General features: G+C 44.2%; 1 protein-coding gene across 2 annotated transcripts; it reads right to left on the reverse strand.

Moving 5' to 3' along the window:
* Window positions 1-429: 429 nt before the first annotated feature.
* MSL3 (MSL complex subunit 3) lies at window positions 430-23,528 on the reverse strand. Of its 2 annotated transcripts, XM_084791083.1 has the most exons (13): window positions 23,330-23,525; window positions 21,826-21,908; window positions 21,368-21,463; window positions 20,958-21,058; window positions 20,038-20,126; window positions 18,488-18,613; window positions 17,599-17,759; window positions 15,990-16,148; window positions 12,963-13,225; window positions 10,236-10,345; window positions 7,127-7,226; window positions 6,404-6,488; window positions 430-4,134 (listed from the first exon to the last, which is right to left on the reverse strand). In XM_084791083.1, exons 1-13 carry the CDS (start codon window positions 23,429-23,431, stop codon window positions 4,035-4,037), a joined length of 1,575 nt encoding a protein of 524 aa, XP_084647209.1. In that variant the 5' UTR covers window positions 23,432-23,525; the 3' UTR covers window positions 430-4,034. The 2 variants fall into 2 exon arrangements, with proteins under 2 accessions (XP_084647209.1, XP_084647210.1); XM_084791084.1 differs by lacking the exon at window positions 21,368-21,463 and having other exon boundaries at window positions 23,330-23,528.
* Window positions 23,529-24,233: the final 705 nt, after the last annotated feature.

Below are 24,233 nucleotides of genomic sequence, written 5' to 3' on the forward strand. Positions count from 1 at the left end.
GCGGTCATCAGTGGGTATACAAATGAAGCTACTCTTTTCCTCCTCCCTGGATCCGCCCATAGCAAATAGCTATGAAATCCGTGAGGACACTACTACAGGTGGGTGCACAAGTATTAAACCAGCATCATTTAAGCCACATGAAGAGGGATCCTATTATATTACCCCTCCCCGTGACTGTTAAAAAATACCTGACAAAGCTGGCCATGGTGGCTGGCACACATCTATAATCCCAGCTGTCAAGGAGGCAGAGGCAGAGGAAGGCAGATCACTGTGAGTTCGAGGCCAACCTGGGTCTACAAAGCAAGTCCAGGATAGCCAAGGCTACACAGAGAAACACTGTCTTGAAAAAAAAACAAAACCAAACAGACAATGACAAACAAGCAAAAAACAAACAAACAAAAAATCAAAAATACTCTTGACAAAAACAGCTTAAGGAAGGGAGAGTTTATTTTGGTTTACAGTTTGAAGCGATACAGTCCATTAATGGTGGGGAAAAGTCATGGCAGCAAGACTCACAGCCAGGAAGCAGAGAGGGAAGGATTTTGATGTTTCACTTCCGTTGTCCTTTTTAATTCATCTGAGACCCCAAGTCATGGAATAGTGCCATGCACATTCAGGGTGGGTCTCTTTCTTCAGTTAAACTTCTTTGTAAGCACCTTCATAGTGACATGTCAAAAGGTGTGGTTCCAGGGTGATTCTGAGTCCAGCCAGGTTGATAATCTAGGTTAACCATCACTAGTCTACCTCTGGCCACCCTGACACCTAAACACATCACTACACCACAGCATTCCACCTCTGGTCCCTATGTTCTCATCTTCATCTCATAATTCCAAACACATTTAGTAGTCCCTCTCTAAAACTCCCCATAGTCTTTAGCAGTCCCAGCAGGGTTAACCAGTCCAAAGTCTTATCTGAGACTCAAGGCAATCTCTTACTTGTGAACTTCTATAAAATCCAAAACAAGTTACAAAGTTTCAATACAGAATAACAAAGAACAAACGTTCCCATTGTCAAAGGGAAGAATGGGGAGTACAATAAGGAGAGACCAAAGAAAGACCAACACCCAACAAGGCAAACACCAAATCCTGCAGCTCTATGCCCAGCATCTGGAGCTCATGATGGAATCATAGAGACTTCCAAGGGCTTGGGCAGTCTCAGCTCTCCAGCTCTGCCATTTGCAACAGACACTGCTTCTCTTGGGCTGGCTGCACTCCATGCATTCCTCAGGCTGCATGGCACCCACAGTTCTGGCACCTCCAACATCCTGGGGTCCACGGTGCAGCTTAGACTTCACGTTCACATCTTCACATAATGGCTTCTTGGGGCTTACTTTACAGAGACTCCTGCTACATATTGCCTGGTCTCAGTGCTTTCTAGAACTCTAGTGCTAGTCTCCAGGACCCCTTCACTCTTGCATGTTTCACACCTGGATGCCAGTACCATATGGGTGACATTGCAAAGTTCTGTTGTGGCCTGACTTCCTTAGACTACAGGTATATTGGCCTGTGTGCCAAGCATGGGAAAAGGCTTTCCTAGGTAACTGCTTTTAAGAAGTGGAAAACAGCATCAGCAATATCCTTAGTTTAGGTTTTCTCCTTTCAGATGAATTACATTTTTACGAAATGGGGTAGTTACTGGGGAGGGTCTTGCCCTTAGAGTACCTTCCTTAATACAGAGCACAGGGCTTCTCATTAATGTTACTAATCGCTTTTGACAACTACTGCTGCTTTCTCTGCATCTGTCTTGCCTGCATCTTTAAACTCATTCCTTTCCCCACCAAGCTGATACCTCTGTCTTCTTTTGCCCTATTTGTTCTTTCTCTAACTGGAGACCTGGATGACAGCAGTAGTCAGTACACACAACACAGCCTGAATGCCAATCTATCTTCAAATTCTTTCCACCGAGCAAATGAGTACATTACTTTAGAATCTAGCCTCGCGAAAGTTCCCAGGACAGGGCAATGATGACACGGATACCAGATTCTTTGCGAGATTAGCACACAAATGGCCTGTAGCTCAATTCTCAATGGCATCTCTTTTCCTCTCCCAAACCCCAGGAGTCAGATTTCCACTGTCCACATCTGTCTTGGCATTCTAGTTTTCCAAAATACCACCAGAATAGCCCACTAAACTCTCCTTACAACACTCAAGGGCTTCTCTAGTTCAACGCTCCAAACTCTTAGCTTTAAAGCAGTTCCAAATGCCTATGATCCACACGGTCAAGGCTTAGCTCAACAGTCCCACTTCTCAGTACCAATGTTTTGTATCAACGACTTTTATGGTTGCTGTGACAAAACACCTGAGAAAAGGGTTTCTTTGGGCTCACAGTTTGATGGTCCAGTCTACCATGGCAGAGTCCCATGGTAGCAGGACCATGAAGCCATTAGTAATGTCATCAGGAAGCAGAAAGAGATGAATGCTGCGACCCCACTTACTTTCTGCTTTTCAATGGGTCTGGGACCCCAGTGCATGGAATGGTGCTGATCATAGTCAAGAAGGGTCTTTCCTCTTCAGCTCAAACTTTTCTGAAATAGTATCATAGACACACCCTGAAGTGTGTTGCCACAGTGATTCTAAATCCAGTACATTGACAATTAAAATTAACAATCACATCTACCAAGAACTTGAAGGCTATTCCAAGCAGTCCCCGCAAACCTGAGTCTGTGTTAGCAACTAAATGCAGAAAGGAAGATGTCTCCTCAGGCGATCTGGAGGTAGTGAATCTTAGTAGTCAGTGATGCACAAGGCACTTTAATGGGACCATTTGGAGTTAAAAGTCCTTGAGGCTGCTGTTGTTCATGACTGGCAGCCTTTGGAAATTAAAGTCAACTGAGCTGAGCCATAAGAGAAGTGCTATGTTTAATGCTTTCATGGCATCGGTATCCTTCCCAGCCATTCAGAACTCTAAACCATAGAGTAGGAAGGCATGCGAGCAAGCTAGCAAGTAAGCAAGGGAGCAAGGGGTGGGGTGGGGTAGGGTGAGGGATGAGGATTCAAAGGATGGCTGCAGAGCACATGAGCTTCAGCAAATGTGGAGAAGACTCCATCTGTGTCTGGCCCACCAGGACCCACAGAACAGCCACAAGTTGGCACAGGGGCACAGTGACTTCTCATAACCACCAATTGCCATGATGCAAAGAGAGGCCAAGTCAAAAGCAGGAAGGATAAAAATGTACAAGGGACAAACAAATGCAAATAAAAGCTGTGAGCGAAGAAGTCAGCCCACAGTTGCCCTGCAGTAAAAAAAAAAAAAAAAAAAAAAAAAAAAAAAAAAAAAAAAAGCAAAAAAACAGGGTAGACCAGAGCAAAGCCCCCCCCCCTTGCTTCTTTCAAATAAAACTGGCAAAGCTTTCTATAGATTGCCCAAAATAACATTTTATAGAAAAGGAACTATAACATTACACAGCAGAGTATGGCTGTCAAATCTCAAACAGGACAGGCAAGGCTTTATTTGGAGCAACTGCTAGAAGCAATGCATAGCTACAAGTTCTCCTTTGCCATCAATATCAAGTCCCTCAAAAATACTTCGAGAGTGCTTTGTGGCTTCCAAGCACAAACTACGATCTGTTGGACAGAAAACAGTTTTCAAAACCATTTTGTTTAACATTAACAAGCAATCCAACAATGTGGTTCTTGCTAACAACTAACTGCACTATCTCCCAGAACACTGTTTAACCTAAGTATACGTTCATGAACGTTTCCCTATGAAGTCAGCTATGGCTGTTTTTATCCTGCTAGCACGCATAGCTTGTATAGCAGTGTTACTTTGGAATACGTTCAGGCACCCAGGAAGTAATCATTACATTAAAAAAAATCATTAATTAGTTAATTAAATTGACTCTCCCATAGGCATGGACCACCATACTGAGCTCAGAGAGTAATTCTTAACAGAAATAATAGTATGCGAACAACTCAAATAACAGCCTGTTTCTGTCAGAGTAACCTCAGAGCAGGTCTACCGCCTCATTAGCATGTCACCTGAAACTAAAGTATAAAGCCACATAACGCAGCTGCTTTTCCAGAGCTATCAAATCTTTAATAAATTGCCCTAGGGTTCTTGGTGCTGTAGTGTGCCTCACAGGCAGCGACATAAGCTGACTCCGGGAAGAAGTCATCATGGTATTCTGCTAAAAACCTAGAGAAAGAATAAAAGAAAAAAATGGCACTAATGAGTATCATACTAAGAACTGAACACCCCGAAGCTCAATATTAGCTTTCAACCAATGAAATGTGAGAACATTTCAATTTTGTTTTTTTGTACTAGAAGGAAAATGTGGTGTTAGTCTTGATTCTCTTTATTCCTTCCATAGCACTCACTCAACTAGTTTCTGTCAATCACTACTGAATCTCTTCGTCACTGGTGTTACAGAACTGAAAACAGAACGTGAACCGGATTAGGGGGCAGTCTGGTTACATGCAGGCAGCTGTGAAAACTAACCTCAATAAAGGCTATGCTGTTTTTCAAACTATGAAAATAATACCTGACAAACACAATAAATGCCACTTAAGAAATTCCCAGGGTTTATACAAACTATGCTACACCAAAGCTTAACAAAACAATCCATACCAGTACTTGCATACTAATTACAAGTCTGGATGACAGCATCATGTGTCAAAACACGGCTACATCTGAAGATGGCTGTTAAAATGTGCAGAGTCTGTCCAGAATCTGCAATAAGCTGATGATAAGTCAGGAGTGGCTCACTGGATTACAGGTTCATGCCTATAAGCCAAGCCTTTGGGAGGCTAAGCAGGGAAAACAACTACCTAAAGTAGAATTATGTTGTAATACCCATCTCAAAAGCTAACAACAAAACAAAGGAAAGAGACCCACAAAACAGAAAACAAAACAAATTTCAAGTGAATTTGGACAAGTAGATGCGAGCTGTGAAACCTGCCACGAATTCCCATGTGACCTCCTACCTGTCCAAATTCCTAAAGCTGTCACAGCTCTCTAAGAAACCATGTCAAAAATCACTTGACAGCTAAGGTCTTCTCTGTTTACACCTTCCTGAAGGTCACTGTTGACTTCATTGATTCTAATTGCTGCCATTGTCTACTTCGTTTTAAAAGAATATTTTTATTTACTCTATCAGTATTATACAACAGACTTTGACCCAGCCATCCCCAGTCTCCCCTTTCACTCCTTGAATACATTTTTAAAACATTGTAGAACAGGCCAGGTGTAGTAATGCACACCTTTAATCCCAGCACTCAGGAGGCAGAGGCAGGTGGATAACTGTGAGTTCGAGGCCAGCCTGGTCTACAAAGTGAGTCTGGGAGAGCCAAGGCTACACACAGAGAAACCCTATCTTGAAAAACAAAACAACAACAACAACAACAAAAATTTAATAAAACAAACTAAACTTGTATTAGGTTTATTTACAAAACCTTTTCTTTCCTTTATCTGAAGAACACTTCAAAATCTGTAAGCTTCCCTACAATGACCTGTGATCTCTTTGCATGTGCTCAGGGCTATTTGCTTTCGGTTTGTGTTTCTGCTTGTGTTAAAGAGAATTGTGGGTTTGTCTGAAGGAGCACCTGGGAGGCAGGAGGGTATTTTAAAACCAGGTTTTCAGTGAAATGTTGGAAAGTGTAATAAATTCAAAGACATTGTACTCAAAGTCCTTATAGGAAAACACCTTTTCAAACTTTAAGATTGACTTCTCTGGGTCGAGTACTCTCTACTTTTGCAAGTCCTTGATCTATCCCAAGGGGACCCAGTAGAAAGAAAATGGCTCCCTTTAAGGTCAGGTAGCTGGGCTGAGCTGGCAAGGGCAAAGTGAGGATCAGCCTTGAATGACAAGGTAAGGGTGTAGTTAACAGACATCTGGATGGAAGGGAGGGACTACTCGGACAAGTGCGTAAAGATGGGCATCAGAGCCACATGTCAAATATTCTATTAGATTAGAAAATGGCTGGCTCTATCAGGTGAAGAAGTCAACACCTTTCTTTGAATTCATAGTTGTCAGCACATAGTTCTAGGCTAATATTTAAGTTATGTATACACAAAAGAGGCAAATGTTTACAGTACTCCTGAAAAAAAAAAAACAACTTAAATCTACGTGACTCTTAAGTACTTCTACGTCAGAAAATTTACTTTCTATTTACAAGGTTTTGCAGCTGGATTCATCTAGTGACATAAGAATGCACCTTACCTCAGTGTCCCTGACTCAGAAACTAGACAATGAAGAATCAAGGAAACAAAACTAAGAAGCAAACAAACCAAGGGAAAAAAAATCCCTTCGTATCTTAGTATCTCACCCTATCAGTCAGAACACATCACACACCCCTGATATGGAAAGTGCCACAGAGCTACCTTTCCCGTGCTTGCTAAGGTTAAGCTTCGGAAAGTCACAGGTTTACTGGCAGAGGCAGTAGGTGTGACAAAGTAATCAAAATACCTCAGAAAGAGATCAAAGTGCTTCAGTAAAGCCTTCAGATTCTTCTCAGAGAAGGACATCTTCCCAAGGATTTCTGGAAGTTTTACTGGATTAAAAACAAAAGCATTTGCAATCAGCAGGTTACAATAGACATGACTCATGTGGGATCATGTGCGTTATCAGACAATAGGTTACTGAACAAAGATTGAGTGGTAAGTCAAGTATTATAAATACAACCTTTATGAAATGTAAGTATATCCCATGCCTTTTCTTTGAAGAGGAAACCAGGTATCTGCATTAGTTATAGGTTTACAAGATGTCCATGAGCTAGCAGCCTTGCTTTAAAAAAAATTTAAAAAAGAGCCAAGCAAGAAGAAGCTGCTAGAGCTGAGGGCACAATGAAGCCCCACTTCCCTTTGAGCATCTCAGGGAAGTGAATGATTGCTAGGAGGGAGAGACATTTTCTTCAGTGGTGAAGTCACTGGTAAACTGTAACTTCCGTCTTCAACCATGCACCTATAAGCAACTCTAATGAAACACACACACACACACACACACACACACACACACATACACCACGTATGAGTAGTCTGAACAATTAATGGGAGGTGTGACTATTCTAATGTCACCATGCATTCTATACACACAGGAAAACGTTGTAATGAAAGCCACGAATGTATGTAATTAATAGATGCTACTAAAAAATGTAAACTGGAAAGGAGATACAAGAGTAGGGATTCTTACCAAATAATCGCAGCAAATGCTGTGCACCATAAATGTATGAAGGGGGAGGTGGCTGCTCTCCTGGAGGATAATTGTCAGGCACAAGTTTCCAAGACAGGACCTAGAAGAAACAGCACTTGAATGCTTCCTTTATTTCAAATGGAGACTTTTCTAGACACACTTCTAAATCGGTGACATAAATCATATGGAAAGGTTGAAACAATATTGCTCCATAGTGAGCACCATCCTATACAAGTAAATGGGAGGGACGGAATGACTTAAAATTAGATTAAGAAGATACTGGCTTTTAAACTTCTCCACAGTTATTATCTTCTGGGGAAGCATGCCACTGTGGAAGGCATGCTGGAGGCATCAGGAAGCTGGCTGCTCACACTGCACCTAGTCAGAAAGCTGATAGTGGGCAGGAAATCTGGCCAGTCTATAAAAACTAAAAGTGCAGCACCAATGACCCACTTCCTCCAGCAAGCTCAACCTCCTAAAGCTTCCCCAACAGCACCACCAGCTAGGGACCTAGGGCTCAAATCATGCACCTCTGGTGGGGGGACAGTTCACATTTACACTACCCCACAGTCACAACCCTTTTTCCTCAAACAGGAAATATATATTTGGTTCTTCGAGACAGGGTTTCTCTGTGTAGTCCTGGCTGTCCTGGACTCTCTTTGTGTGCCATGCTGGCTTTGAACTCACAAGCATCCACCTGCCTCTGCCTCCACAATGCTTGGATTAAAGGTGTGTACCACCATGCCCAGCTCAAACAGGATATATTAACATGAGTCCCTAAGTCCTTGCTGTTTGAGTCATTATGGAAGTGAATTTGAATCATCTCAGAATTCCAACCTTGTAAATGGTTTCCTTGTCTTTATTCTGGTCTTTAAAACTATAGATGGACTTGGGGCTTTGCATCAAGTAAGAGTTGTCTTTCAGAACTCTGTAATGAATTTCCCTAGAAACGCCTTAGTCAATCAACAAACCAGAGCCTAGTCTACTTTTCGTTATGAGGATGTGTCAAATCTATTAACACAGAAGAAGCAATGTTGCAGGAAATCTATGAGAAAAAGCAGAAGGGTGCTCACCCAGGAAACATCAGAAATGCTGGCATAGTCAACCTGAATTTAAAAGAAAGAAAAAAAACCCTAGAAGTTCACAAGTACTGTGGGACTCCAGAAGAAAGGCCCCAGCTTCACTTCAGCCCCTGAAGCCTTCCTGTGCATTCCCCATCTCATCCTCAGCAGCCACTTCTGGCATCTTCACACTACCCCGGCATCTAACCCAGGGCCCACTGGGGTAGCTTAGAACTGCTTCAGTACTAAGTGTTGCTCAGAGGGAACAGACAGACATTGGTACTCAGTACAGAGATGCTCAAGGAGAACCACCCGTGCATCTTACCAGCAATGTGATCACCCAGAAATTTCCCTAATACAATCAGCAACTGGTACTAGGAGACAGGATCACGAGTGATTTGGATAAATAGCCCTGGATAAAACCCACTGTAGAAGAGGTTCTTAAAGGTCCTTAAAGTCAACTATGGACTCTTGAGTCCCAAGAGCCTGTTGAACTCCATTGTTTACCATAAAGCAGCCCAATCTACCATTAGCCACTAGATGGCAGCACTGGCCTGACTGTTTCGAATCCCGCCTCTCTCTCTCTCTCTCTCTCTCTCTCTCTCTCTCTCTTTTAAAGAAATGCTATTTCTCATAAATATAAGGCCTGTATTGCCAATGTTAATGGGCTTAATGTCTACCCCTATGCTGGCATTCAGGATGCTTTCTAAGAGATGGCTATTAGGGTACTGTTTGTGGAGGAGGATGAGAAGGATGCCAAAAACAGGTCAGCAACTACAATCTGCTGCTCACACCTTGTCCAATAGTTTGATCCTTATTTCTATATTGCCCCCAAACTATGCTTATGCTTCATGTCAAGGGCTGGAATGCTCCACTGGGAACTTTTTCCTGAGGCCCTGGTGTATGAAGAAGGAACATGGTTCCTCCTCTTAAACAAGGAATGGCTTCAGATTCTGGGAACCCAAATCTTTCTACTATGGGGATTATGGTTATCAGTCTCAAGGCCGCTATGTGCTTGGTCTGTAATGCTCTTGACATTCCCCGTGCTCCCTTTGTGCAACATTGTTTGATTAGCTTCTTGCTAACTTAGTCCATTGTATGATTGTTTCGGCTGACTCTGTCCCATTGGTTTATTGTTGTTGTTGTTGTTGTTGTTCCAGACAGACTTTCTCTGTGTAGCCTTGGCTGTCCTGGACTCACTTTTAAGACCAGGCTGTCCTCAAACTCACAGAGATCCTCCTGCCTCTGCCTCCCAAGTGCTGGGATTTGTTTGTCTGTCTGTCTGTTTGTTTTGACAGGGTTTCTCTGTGTAGCCATGGCTGTAGACAAGGCTGGCCTTGAACTCATAGAGATCTGCCTGCTTCTGCCTCCCAAGTACTGGGATTAAAGATGTGCACCACAATCACCCAGCCCTTTGTACTTTTTAATAAACTTGCTTGGCACAACAAATTGCCAGTGAAAGACCTCCCAATGCCAAACTTGCTTATTCTCTCTACGCTATCCTCTTTATCTTCTGATCTCCTGGTCCTCTCTCTTAGGACGCCATCCCTGAAGAATGACCTGCTGGTCCAGGTCACCTTTAAATGATTTAAAGCTAAAAGAATACTTTTAGCCTGTGTATATCAGCTACTTTTCACATTTTAGTGTCCACAGTAATGGTTTATCGAAACACGGCACGGCTATCTCATTTACATACTGTTTGCTGCTACTTTGTCATCGATTAGTCTTAATGGGCATCATGTGGCCCACAAAATGTAAAATATGTACCCTTGGCTCTTAGGAATAAATGTGCTGAATATGCTCTACAAAATATAAACATGCGTATTTCAATAACTAAATGATCCTTAGAGTAAAGGGTCATTATAATTGTAAAACTGGGGTCCTGGCAGCTTTCTCAGATTTGAAACCAGGACCACACTGTTAAGCAGAATCCGTTCTATCTTTTTGCTGCTCTTTCTTGTAAAGCAACATGATACTGCAAGAACTCAGGATTGTCAGCAACCACAAAAGTTAAGAGAGCCCTCGGAGTTGAACATTCCACACCCTACCTCGTTGATTTCATTGGTTCGTCTCCCTTCGAATCCAGCAAACACAGCACTCCCCTCCTTACTTGGAGTCAGAGGAATGGGGGAAGATGATCTGCTATGCACAGGTGTCTCTGTCAATGAGAACGTTGCAATTATTTACCCAGAAAGTTACAGAGTGACTGAACTAGAGGCACTCTCAGGGCCCTGACAACCGCCACACCACAAATCTAAGTCAACTCTCAAAAGCGACAAACCTTTAACAATATGACCTTCATCTCATAAGAAATAGCACCTAGATTATTTGCAGCACAGCACTGATGCACATCACAACATGAGGCAAGGCAATGCTAAGCAGAAAGGGGTCTATCCTAGAGCCACATGTTGTGATTCCATTCCTATGTAATAGGCAGAAGAGGCAAGCCTGGAGCCAGAAAGGAGATTCGTACCTCAAAAGTGGGAGGTGATGACTGCTAATGGGTATGGAGTTTCTTGGTGGGGGATTGAGCCTGTTTGGGATGGTTGCACAACTCTATCAAGCCGTTAAAAGTCACTGGATTGGGTGCTGTAAATGGGAATACTATAGTGTGTGGATTACAGCTCAACAAACGAAAAAGTAGGGTCATTAAATCAGTCACTTTAAAATGATTAACTTGGACTGGGGAAACAGCTTAGGGATTAAGAGCACAAAGTCCTCTTCAATTCCTAGCACCCACATGGCAGATTACAAACTTCTGTAGTTCGAGCTCCAGGGGATCCAACACCCTCTTTTGGACTCTGAGGGCACCTGGTATCCCCATAGTGCATAAATATATATGCAGGAAAAACCCCTATACACATGAAATAAAAATAAATCTTAAAAAAAAATGGGTAACTAGCCAGGCACGATGGGTGGTGCACACCTGTAGTCCCAGCACTCAGGAGGCAGAGGCAGGAAGATCTCTGAGTTTGAGGCCAGCCTGGTCTACAACACACATCCAGGACAGCAAGGCTACACAAGAAAAACCTTGTCTCAAAAAAGAAAAAAAAAAGGTTAACTTTACATTGATTTTCCTAAGTAAATAAGGCTAAGAACACCAACCAGGGTGTGGGGTGGGAGTCAGGGAGATATCACTTCTTCATGGGTTAGAACCTCATTTTAAGAAGTTTTCTTTCCGAAAGCCCAGAAGCATCTCCAAAAGACTTCCAACACAACTGAGACGATGGGATAGCTAAAAGATGAGGCTCTGTGCAAAGGGGATGGACAGCTTTTCTCTGCTGTTAGCTGGAACTGAGGTATGACCTGCTTCACCCACCCAAGCCCTACAACCCTTGCCCCTGAGCACCCTAGACCCAACCCACCTAGGGCTTCCAGAGCAACTAGCCTCTGTCACTGTCTCCATCTGCCTGGACACTTGTCCCTTGCTTCTGAGAACCCTAGACCCAGTCCACCTAGGGCTCCCAGAGCAACTGGCCTCTGTCACTGTCCCCATCTGTTTGGACATTCTGTCCCACCTCCTACATAGTGCCCTACTGGGGACTTATAGCAGTCCTCACCCGCTTCTCCTACACTGCCCAGGCATGCCACATTGGGAGAGACACAGTCAGGAGGCCACCCAGGAGATCAGGCCAGGCCTTTGGGGGCTGGGAGGCTCAGGGCAGTCACAATGGGGACCTGGAAAGGACATGGCTGGAGGCCCTGAGGCTGGCTCCAAGACTCTACCATTGACACCATCATCCTAGGATGGGAAGAAGGAAGCTAGAGGACTGGAGCTACCCTTGCCCCCAGCACCTCCTGAAGACTGGGAGACAGACTACTAAGGACCCTGAAGAGCATCCAGTACCAGTCACCCATGGGTGTTCTCAGAGCCCAGTGTTCTTAATCCTTCAGAGTACTAGCCTCCCTAATACCAGTCAAACACTGAAGTAAACTGCAACCCTCTTTTTATTTTTATCTTGAGAAAGAGTCTCGCCAAGCGTCCAAGCTGGCTTTGAACTTACGATCCTCCTATCTCTGCCTTCCAAGTATCTGGGATTAAAGGTCTGGGCCATTGTTCCCCCCAACCACCAAAAAAGTTTTATTTCCTAGTTAAACCTTCCCAGTTTTCATTCCATCAAGTTATTATTGCGAACATGAATGTTATGTTATTCCATGTATATAAAATGTCCCAAACAGGCAAATCTAAAGTCCCAAGTAGATTGGTAGTTTCCGGTGGAGGAAGATGAATGACTGTTGATGCACGTGGGACTGATGTCTTTGTTCTGTGATGAAAATACATGAACTGATTGTGGGGCTGGCCACATAATTCTAACTAAAGTCACTTTGAATAAGGAGTTTTATAGCACCCGGATTGTATCTCCAAAACTCCATTAAAGCCAACATCTGATTTGAATACTTTATTCAAACAGATGGCTTAAAGGTAAGTTTTGAAAACCGCAGCAGGAATGTTAATAATCTACTGGCACCATACATTTTGAATATGTTTAGAAGACACGAGACACCAATAACCTCACTAGCTCACAAGAAGTAGCAGAGAGTGAGGGTAACAAAGCAGCTTTAAACACAGAGCCCAATCCTGCCTCCCGAGTCCTCACTGAGCTACCTAAGCCAGTTGCTTCTCCACCTTTCTATAGAGGATTTCCTCTTTTTCAAAGGAAGTAGCACATGGGTGAGATCCCAAGAATAACACACACTTTATGCATATGTAGGGAGGCTAAGAGCAAAGGGAACAAGTGACTTTCCCTGGCCTGGGGGTCTTGGAGCAAACTTACTCTTTTCCAAGTGCAGAAACAGCTTCGGCATGCTGGAAGACGTGTCCTGCTGCCGGCGCTTCGGCTGAGGTGAGGAGCTGCTCTCAGAGAGCCTGTCACAGTTGGTGCTGTGGCGTGTTGACCGCCTCAGAGACTGCAGTGCTTCTGGCTCAGCTTTGCGCCTCTTGGGGGTGGCTGGTTCACCAGTAGGTGGCTGACTCTCCGTGGACTGAGGTGTGGATGGATTCAACAAAGGTGGGCTAGGAGACAGCTCCTCCTGGCTCCTGGGCAAGAACGAGAGTGTCACTGGCAGTCTCTAATGATTTGAGGGCTTCTGCAAGGCCTCCCAAAGGAAGGTTCACCAACCAGCTTGGGAGGGGATGGGAGACACATAGGTACCTCCAAGTATATTCAAAAACACATCTTCTCAAATGATCCCTAAATAGATGAGGTCACCATAACTCAGCAAAGCCTGCTGTTAAATTCGAGACTGAAATACCCTCTTTTATATGTTTCAGAACAAGGGCTGCAGGGGTAGGGCCAGAAAACACTTGCTAGTGTCTGGTGACAACAGTAGCAGCCTGGTCAGGGGTTGTCACAACTGAAGGCAGATATACTGTTGCCTAGTGGTCAAAGACCAGACATACTGTTAAGTGTCCTACATCATACAGGACAGGACCCAGGACAGAGAGACTCTGGTCTAGGGAATAAGACTACCACACAATATCTTTAAAATGTAGAAACTGCCAGGACTTGAAAATGGCACCAGCATGTTTCTGGAAATCATCAGGTGTGAAGTAGGACGTTTGTGGGGACATCAACATAAGCCCCCAGTGTTTTGCTGGCCTCTTGCCTAGGGCAAAAGTGACATGGGAAAAGGGAGAGAGATATGCTACCAAAAAGATGATGGTGAGGCAGAATGAGTCAGAAACCATTAAAAAAAAAAAAGGAGAGAGAGAAGAAAGGCAGCTAATGTAGAGTACAGGAAATGACAAGTGGAAGTTATGTGTAGCAAAAGAGACAGAGTCTAGCAGGAGAGTGGTAGATAAGAGCAGATGCTGGTTTAACAGAGGGATGCTACCCCTGGTGCTAGAAAACAGGCCTTTGAGCATGATATGACCATTGCCATTGTGGAATCAGAGCAGCGGTGATGACCCACATGAGATCCTCATAACCACCAATATTCCCTGTAAAAGTCACTTTTATTCTCTTGGCTCAGTTGTTGTCGAGGAGGCTTACTGCCTCCATCTGCTAACCTAGGCCTAGTCCTGGAAGCTTCTAGCATCTGTTCAATCCAATCTAGGCCTAGAATGCTTTCAGCCTCTGAGACTTAATGAGCTCACCTTTACTTGTTCTTTCTGAGCTCTTGGCTGGCTGGTTCAACTCAGCTGTTCCCGGCTAACTTATTCAATCTGGCTTCTCTCTCAGCCTAGAATTGCTGTGCATGGCCTCAAACTAACTCTGCAATCTGCTCTTATCTTCTGGTTTCTTATCATTTTCTGCCCTGTACCATCTTCACTTGAGTTCTTTCTCTGCAACCCACCTCCCTATCACTGCCCTAGTAAAAACTGCCTCCTCTCTCTGTGAAACTGCCTCTTAAGTAGCTTCCCTTTCCTCTCTTTTCTCTGAGAATTGGGTGTACCCTATTCTGTTAAATCTTCTGGTTCCTCACTTTTTCTGCCACTCAACTAGACATCACTTTCAAAGATGGGTGCTTTCTTCTACAAACTAACTTTACATTCATTTGGGATTAAAGGCATGTACCGCTACGCCTGGTCCTAAGCTTTTCTTTACCTGATATTTGCTTTATACTCGGCTTGCCTTGAACTCAGCTCTGTTTGCCTCTGTCTCCCAGATTAAAGGCGTGTTTGTATTCCAGCCAGATCACACAGACCTAGATCATCTTTGGGTGTGATCTCCTTGCCAGAACAGCCATGCTCTGAAGGAACATTCCTCTACAGTTCCCTTGTGAAAAGTGATAGGGCTCCTAAGACACATCGGAGCCCTCCCCTTCATATTTAAACAGGGGATACATAAACAGTTAATACCTGGCAGGGAGAGGAAGGCTCTTCTTCAGGGGTGTGGTTATCTGTAAGGAGCCCATATTCCTGCAACTAGCCCCAGTTAAACTCATTCCCTCAACAAGCTAGACTGGAGACGAACTGGTTTTTAGTGTCTTGCACAACATTCAGGAAGAGAAGAGACATGGCAGAGTGTCTTAGAAAAATTAGGGGGAAAAGACTTCAGGAGAGGATGGACCCATCCTTGCAAGCCCTGTCACAACAAGGAACAAAGCATGCTTAGGCACAGGAGGAAGAAAAGCAGTAATGAAAGAGAAGTAGGGAACTAGCCTATACTGAGGTCCAAAAGTTGCTGACCCCTTGGGAATGATCTCAGGAATTACTATCTAGCAGGGAGACAGGCATTCATTCCAAGCTACAGATGGAAAGGCAAGAGGCTCAGAAGAAGCTCACCCAAATGACATAATATAAAGTGAAGGATGTCCATTGTACTTCCCTCTACTTCCCACTCTTCTAGCCCATGATGCCTTTACCCTCTTCACTGTCTTCTGAAAGACAGGACAGCTGCTCACAATCCACTGATCAAGTTCTAATCTTTTGTGTGCCCTGGTCTTGGTGTGTACTCCTGGCTAGCCTAGAATTTCCTTTAGAGAGCATCTGTCCTCAGATTCATAGCAGTCCTCCTCCACATCCTCAGCCTCTTGGATGCTTGGATGGCAGCCACATGCCATCATGCCTGGTTGTCCTGGGATGTCTACTTAGAAAAAAACTCTTCCACAACCATGAGAATGTGAATGATGATCTAGCTTACCCAGGTGTGTGTGTGTGTGTGTGTGTGTGTGTGTGTGTGTGCGCGCACGCGCAGGGGGTATGGCAGGGGGGCACCAGGAAGGATACCCTACCACAGTTCCCTTCCTCTAAGCATTCAGATCACCATATCAGGAGATCAAATATTTCCCAAAAAAGGTTAGTCATGTCAGTGCTGACACCGGAGGTGGAAGGTGCACTTCCACACTGTCTAACTCACCTATTATTTGTGGTGGTACTTTCCTTAATAGGAAGAAAAAACTTAGATGATGTCACCTTTTTATATTGAGCTTGTTCATATGGATAGAGCAAAACCAATGGGAGAGTATAATCAAAAGTTATTCGTAATCCATCCACCATCTCCTTACAAAGGTCAACACTAGGAGGAGGATGGAGAAAGAAAAGATTAGAGATTAGAAACCCAGGAAAGTCACAGGCATTTCCCAAACTTCACAATGAAGGTATACGTTTTAAAAGGGCAGACTTAGCTTTATATTCATTCATTCATTCATTTGAGACCTTGTCTCAACATAAATAAATATATCCATTCATTCATTCATTCACTAATTTACAGACATTTATTTATTTAGGAACAGGGTCTCACTATGTAGCCCTGACTGGCATGGAGCTCATTATACAGATGAAGATGGCCTCAAACTGACAAAGATCCAGCTGCCTCTACCTTCTGAGTCCTGGGATTAAGGGTGGGTGCTACCCAGCTGAGGGCAGACCTTTAAAACATTATATATTCACTTACTTATAAAAAGAATAGACACAATCTATAGATGCTAATAAAGAGGGAAATAGAGACTCTAATATAAACTTCAGGCAGTATACTAATAACAGAAATGTACCCCATATAACACAAATGAGGGGTGTTTAGTACAACACGAGGCATCCCAGAAGCCAGTGCTCTTGACTTCGGTTTCAAATGTAACACTCTCCCTCCCTGACACTGATCCTGTCAGTCGTGAGGGTAGAGCACGAGTGCAGGAACTCTACTCTGACTAGAATAAAGAACTGCTTGGGTCTGGCTGGGGAGGTTGCTCAGTGGGTAAAAGTGCTTGCTATACAAGTCTGACAACCTGAATTTGGATGCACAAAATCCATGTAAAAGCTAGATGCAGTAATACACAAATCTGCACTATCAGAGTTCCTGTGGGGAGTCAAGATCCTGAGACAGGCCAATCTCTGGAAATTCAAAGGCTAGCCAGGGTAGTGCACCTAGCAGTGAATGACACCACCAGAGATTGTTTCAAACAAGGGGGAAGACAAGGACTCACACCAGAGGTTGTCCTTTGACCTTCAGATGTCTGCCATGACACACATGCACTCACTCATATATGTTAACTAATTTTATAAAAAGATCAGTCATTAGCAACCTTTGCTACGTATCTCATTGCCCATCCTGCTTCCTCAAGTAGACAGTTCTTGTCCCAAATGGTATCTCCGAAGATATTGGTCTAGCAACAAGGTAATGCACAATCAAGCTGGGTCTCGTGTGCAATTATCAAAGACTTCACAATGGTTACAGTAATTTCATATTAGACTGATAGCTGAATGAATAGTCTATAAATCAGCTATGATGTAAGGGATGGATTTAACAGAACAGAGAGAAAGATCCCTTGTCCTAAACTGAAATATACAAAGAAAAAAACTGAGTGGGAAAGTACTTGTTTAGCAAGCAGAAGGGCTGAGTTCAGTACCCAGTATCTCACACACACACACACACACACACACACACACACACACACACACACAGCTACCAATAAACAACAAATGCCAAACCTAAAGACAGACTCCGAAGACTAAACTCCTGAGTTACTCACTTCTTTTCTGCTGGGACATAGTGCACATTCATGTGCGCATGCATCATGGCATGATGGTGACGAGGCCTCTCATTGGCTGCAAAGGCTGCATTAATAGCAAAATGCTTTACATAGGATTCCAGAATTGTTATGATGTTGGTTTGGCATGGAAGTTTCACTAACTGTTAAGAAAAACATAAACATTTGATACTCATCCTGTTATTATCAGACATATATTCCAAGCAGGGAGAGTTACGGTTCTATCAGTTTAACTCCGTCAATTTTGCTCAGGAGATTTTTAAATAAGTATGTCTTGAAGCTCTTTGATAACCCCTCTTTCCATGGATCATACTCTCCTTCTTACTTTTACATTACTATAGTCTTACTGTTTTGAATACACTGAAGCAGTGATCCTAAGTCTTGGTATTCTATTGAAAAAGCTACAAAAGCCTCTCAAAGCCTATGCAAGAGAGGTGCCTCTATCCCACCAAATTAAACTCTAATCTATGCTTTCAACTCTCTTTTTGAGGCAGGGTTTCACTGTGTAGCCCTGACTGTCCTGGAACTCTCTATGTAGAGCAGGCTGGCCTTGAACTCAGAGTCTCCGCCTCCTGAGTGCTGGGATTACAGACATGAGGCATCCATCATTCCTGGCTTACAACCTAATCTTAGTTGAAGTCCAGGTATCAGGATTCTGGAAAACTCCCTGAAGGGCTCAAATGGACAGCATAAGGTATCATGTCTTAAGTTAAACAAGCACCCAGCACTACTGTTAGTCAGCTTTAGAAATGGACCCAGTAAAAAACTGGATATGAAACTACCATCCGTCCACATTGCCTGGGGTTTGACACTGTGACCACAAAATGCAACCAAGAAGCATCATCCTGAATACACCATTCATCTTGCATACCCGTTTCCTCCTGTTGATATAGTAACAATCATCCTCAAGCTGCTTCTTGAGAACGTCAGGGATATCTATGGTTATTGTTCTTTCATCCATGTCCTTTCTTGAGCGCAGCGACAATACTTTTTTTTTCTGCAATATCACAATTCCATTTTTAATTATTGAGAAAAGTGAGAGAGACTACCACATAACTGTCTGCTATGCAACCAAACTAGTTTATTTCTACCAGTCACATCATGTCACATATCCCCTATTAAAGATAGAGATGTAAAGATATTATACCATATGCCCAAGTGTTTTTCACAGTGTTAACTACATTGCAAATTCATTTTTGTTTAACCTTTATGATTACCATTGGGGTTTATGTTCAACTTGGAGGCATGCAGAAGCCAATCTCTGCTCTGCAGTACTAAAAATTAATCATTATAAATTATAGTTGACAATCTTTATTTTATTTTTATTTTTTATATCTTATTAATTTTTTATTGAAAAATAAAATCATTCATATTACATCTCAATTGCTATCCCATCCCATGCATCCTCTCATTTCTCCCTCCCTCCCGCTTTCACCCCATTCCTCTTCCCTATGACTGTAACTGAGGGGGACCTCCTCCCCCTAAGTATGATGCTAGGGTATCAAGTCTCTTCTTGGTGGCCTGCTATCCTTCCTCTGAGTGCCACCGGGCCTCCCCATCCAGGGGACATGGTCAAATACAGGGCACAAGAGTTCGTGTGAAAGTCAGTGCCCACTCTCGATTTAACTGTGGAAAATGTCCTGTCCCTTGGCTAGATCTGGGTAGGGGTTTGATGCTGACTGCATGTATTGTCCTTGGCTGGTGTCATAGTTTGAGCAGAAGCCCTGGGCCCAGATCCTCCCATCATAGTGGTGTTCTTGTAGGTTTCTAGGACCCTCTGGATCCTTCTATTTCCCTATCTCCTATATTTCTCTCACCTAGAGTCCCAGTAGGATTTCCCCCCCTCTGACCCACTTTCCTGGTGAGTGAAGACTTTCATGGGACATGCCCCTTGGGCTAGTGTCCAGTTATAAGTGAGTATATACCATTTGAGTCTCTCTGCTTCTGGGTTAGCTCGCTCATTATGATCATTTCTAATTCAATCCATTTGTCCACAAACTTCAGAAATTCCTTGTTTTTAATAGCTGAGTAGTATTCCATAGTGTAAATGTACCAGTTTCTTTATCCATTCTTCTACTGAGGGACACTTAGTCTGTTTCCATGTTCTGGCTATTATGAATAAAGCCGCTATGAATACGGTTGAGCATAATTTTTTCCCTTTTTTTTTTTTTTTTTTTTTTTTTAGTTTTTTGAGACAGGGTTTCTCTGTGTAGCCTTGGCTGTCCTGGACTCACTTTGTAGACCAGGCTGGCCTTGAACTCACAGTGATCCACCTGCCTCTGCCTCACGAGTGCTGGGATTAAAGGCGTGCACCACCACATCCAGCCCTCTAATCTTATTTTTAAAAAGAGATTTATAACCTGAAAATTTTGCTACTATCAAATCTACCAAAGTTTCTACAATAAAAACTTGTTTTTATACCGCTTTAGTCTTTACTTTAATACGGCGTTGACGTTCTTTTATTTCTTCATTCTTTTCTCCACAGCTATCATGACAGGTGCTGCTTATTGCTACATAAAACAAAAATATGAGGCAAACTCATATTATACACTTTGACAATCTTACATTTACAAATTTTAGGTGGCGCATGCACTTGTCTAAGAAGAACGGTCTGTAGTTCTGCATACATTTTAAATCCTAAACACAAATACTGTACCTTTCGGAACAGAAACTTATTTTGAAAAATATAACTCCAATTTCAATGGATACAAAAATCACACGAGCTAATGATCTGAAAGTGTTTCACCAGCTACGATCCTATGGTTCACTGTTGGATTCATAAGTGGTGGCAAGGCCCTGGAGGTATCAAGAAAAAAATGGACTGTGAGAAAGGATCTGTGCGGGCTCACTGGCTGAGATGACAGCGGTCCCTGGTAAGACTCTGACAGAGTCTTATACCCACATGCTGACTGATTATACTGTTACTTTAATTGTCAAAAACAAACCAAGTACATATTACAAAGATGCTCCTTCACTGATGACAGAGTTACACGTAGATTGATGCAAATATACCTATCTTACTGAATATCATAGCTGATATTCTGAACACTTAGATTAGGTGACAATTGGACAAACTCATCAAAACAAAGCTTACCTTATGAGAGTGTTAAATAGCTCATGTATTTTATTGCATATTGTACTGAAAGTGGAACAAGAAAATAGTATATTTTCATACCATCATAAAGTCAACAACAAATCTTAAACTGGAGAACATCTGTACATTATGAGTTTGCACTATTTCCTTGGCTATAATTTCAATGACTCTTTCTCTTGATCCCTGTGTATAAAAAGACTACATGAACATGGTTTTCTGTTGAGGAAAATAAAGTCAAAACACTCACAGTTTGCATTATTTTGAGCTTTTTCTTTAACTGGCACACTTTTTAAGACAGAGTTGACACCAGGCAACCTACAGCGCCTCTTCTTTCTTCCTGTACCTCTCCTGAAAAAGATAAACAAATCAAAATGAAACTTCACACTGGGAATTTGGATCCACAAAGGATATAATAAACATTAAATCCTTAAAGATCAAACTTTAAAAATAATGGCAATCTCCACTTCCAAACGGACAACCATTCTAAAAACGTCTGGGATTCTTTAAAGTACTATAGAAACTCATTTATTTTAAATGTGTAAGATTACTGAAGTCTGTCATTTCTTAACTTTGAAATCATAAAAATCCAAAAGAGTAGGAAAAGACAAAAAAAAAACATAGTGAATAACACTTCCATCAAAGTTTTTGTATCCTTACAGGCGAGAAACTGCTTTTTTGGCCAATTTACGCTGTAACCTCCGATTTTCATCTGTGTCACGCAGCACATGATCTTCGGCTGCCCATCTATCCCAACTAGTGGAAAAAAAGAAGAAGATGTCAAAGTCGGTATTATGAAACTAATGCTAAAAAACATGACGAAGAAGTGCCCCAGAGCTGCTGACATTGTAGAAAGCTATAAAAAAGACTTCAAAAGCACCAAGAGGACCCCAGCAAAGCACAAAGGGGACTCAGTTACAGCAACCAGGATTCCCAGTGACTACTCATAGATAATCCAAAATGACAGACTTTAAAGTAATCAAGCCTCAGAACAGGCAAGCTTTCCGAACAAAGCAGAAGGAGGAAACGAAACTTTTCGACAAGTGTTTCCGAAACTTAAAGTTACAAAATTATTATGCTACAAAGGCGATTAGTCTACTTGTAACAAGTTCACTCACCTTCTGTTCCAACCATTAAAATGTATCAGATATTCTGGAATCTTTCTGCCCTTTTCGTCTTTCCCAACAACAACATCGACGACCTGAAACCAGGAAATACTGCTCACGAGTAGCACAACAAACTAAAAAAAATTTTAAGCTAGGTAAAAAGAACTCGACTACTGTTCCTTCTTAAAGGAAAAGAAAGCATTCGCTCCCTTTTTTAGATCAAGAGCTGTGTTGTAACATTCTTCAACATATTTTTTTTCTCTTTGCCCGACTCATTACCTCAAAATAGGAAACATCCGTCCAACCAACCCACGATTGGTCTCTTGAGTTTGAGACCGGGTGAAGCTTCTGAAACCATTGGTCGGTGGATTTGTCATTAGCTAGGACCTAGATTAGGAGGAGCAGCCCTAAGACCTCTGGGAGTTGTAGTCACCTGGGCCTTTCGTTCTCCAGTGTCCTGCTGAGCTAGGCAAAGCCCTCCACAACCGTCCCCATTCCCTAAATAGCCCTGCATTCCAGAAGGAAACCTCTGGAACAAATGAAAGGACGTTTCCTCTCCTAGTGATGCAACAAGTTGGAGGGATGGCAAAGGACTTAAACAGAGTTAAGGGTTGCAGGAGGAGCCAAAGCTACATAACCCAGCCCAGACGACACCGGACAGCACCGCTTAAACATCGCTAAGGACGCACCTGGGGTTGTTCCAAGTTGCCTCCGCCACCAAGGACTTTGCCTTGGTGGCTGGAAACACTGACGCTCGCCCCGACCCCCAGCGCGCTGATTTTTCACCCTCTTAGGGCTCCGGAGCACTTAGGTGCCCTCTCCTGCCCTCCACTTCAAAACTGACAACTACAGGATAAAGCCCAGCCCCGGGTGACTGAGCTGGACACAGGCGAAATTCTTTCCTAACTGTCCTCCTACAAAACCTTTAGAAATTACAAAAGTCAAAGCGGCAAGGCAATCTCGAGCCCCTTCCTTTCCGCAGGATGACATTTGAATGCCTAGGATCCTAAACACGACTGGGGTCCCTGAACCAGGACATCGCCAGCTGACAGCTGGCAAAAACTGAGGACGAGGTTGAGGGGTTGAGGATATGGGTTGGAAAACTGGTCAGGGTGTCCGCTAGGGAACCCAAGCGGCACTGAACCGCGTGGGACACGGAGAGACTTATCGCAAAAGCAGAGGCCTCAGGCGACAGTCCTTTAACACCGGACACGCCGGTTGGCGCCCAGCACTCAAACCACCATCCCGGCCTAGCAACCGCGCGTTCCAGACGCGACAGGACCGGAAGCGGAAGCAGAATCGGAAGCATCTCCGGTCCTTCCTAGTTAGGGCACTCGTGCCCGTAGCGCATCTCGCCAGCGTCCCCTGCTGTCCTGAGCCGCTCCACTCACACTCAGGCCAAGGCGCGCCCTGGTGGCTGTCCAGGGCTCCTAGCCACTTGTCCTCTGCTGGCCCCTTTGCCTTCCATCCCCGGGACCCAGTCCGCGCCTCCTCCCTGTCCCCCCCGCGGTGGCACCTTGGCATCATACAGCACTCGCGCCTTGGTGGGGTCAGGCTCGAAGCACAGCACTTTCTCCCCAGAGTGGAATTGAAACCTCATGCCCTCACTCGCGCTCATTTGCTCATCGTGGCGCAGGGCGAGGCTCCCAGGCTGGCGGAGTGCGCGCGGTGGGGGAGGTCGGCCAGGGAGGCGGCGCTCCGCCACCTGGGGGGCCCGGGAGTGGCGGAGGCTACGACCGCCCCGCCCTCGGCCCCTCCTCCGGCCACCCCGCGCCACCGCGGGGACCTCAGCTGTGGTGAAGGAAGCGCGCGCCCCCGCCAGGGCTCGTCCCCGCCTGGCCCCTCTGGGGCTCCAAGAGCAGTGAGGGCGAGGAGCAAGACACCCTGACGGAGGTCTTCCTGCAGAACGTCCCCTCTCGTCCCCATGGGCTAGGGTTCCGGCCGCTTCCAGGCTGCGCCCACGTGTGCGTAAGGCTGTCACCTAGGCGTGCTCTCCGGCTGGAGCGTAGGGGTCTCTTAGGGAAAGGGCTGCTCCAGGGTAGTAACCACGCGTCTGGGAGGCTGGGTGGTGTCTGCCCCCTGGAGCTGCCTGGCGGCGCGCGCGCAACAATCCCTCTGGCGGAGCTGCGCGCTGCTGAGTGTGACCATGCAAGGACTTGGTGTAGGAGCTGGCTGGAGACCGGCAGTAGCTTTGGGCGAGGGGAGGAGACATTCCAGGCAGTGAATCGAACATGTGGTCACCCTTCCAAGAGGACTGGCAGATAGAAGGCCTGGAGGCCCCAAGTGAGCAGTGGACAGCAAGGCAAATGGGACTTTAACATCTTATGTGTCAGCTTGCAGCACTCCTTCAGACTCCTCAGAGTCTGTCTTTAGTAGCTCAAAACTTTCTGAAGAGTGGAAGCACCATTGAGGCCGCTGTT

The sequence above is a fragment of the Acomys minous genome (genome assembly GCF_964271855.1).
Source record: "Acomys minous genome assembly, chromosome: 7".
NCBI lineage: Eukaryota > Metazoa > Chordata > Mammalia > Rodentia > Muridae > Acomys > Acomys minous.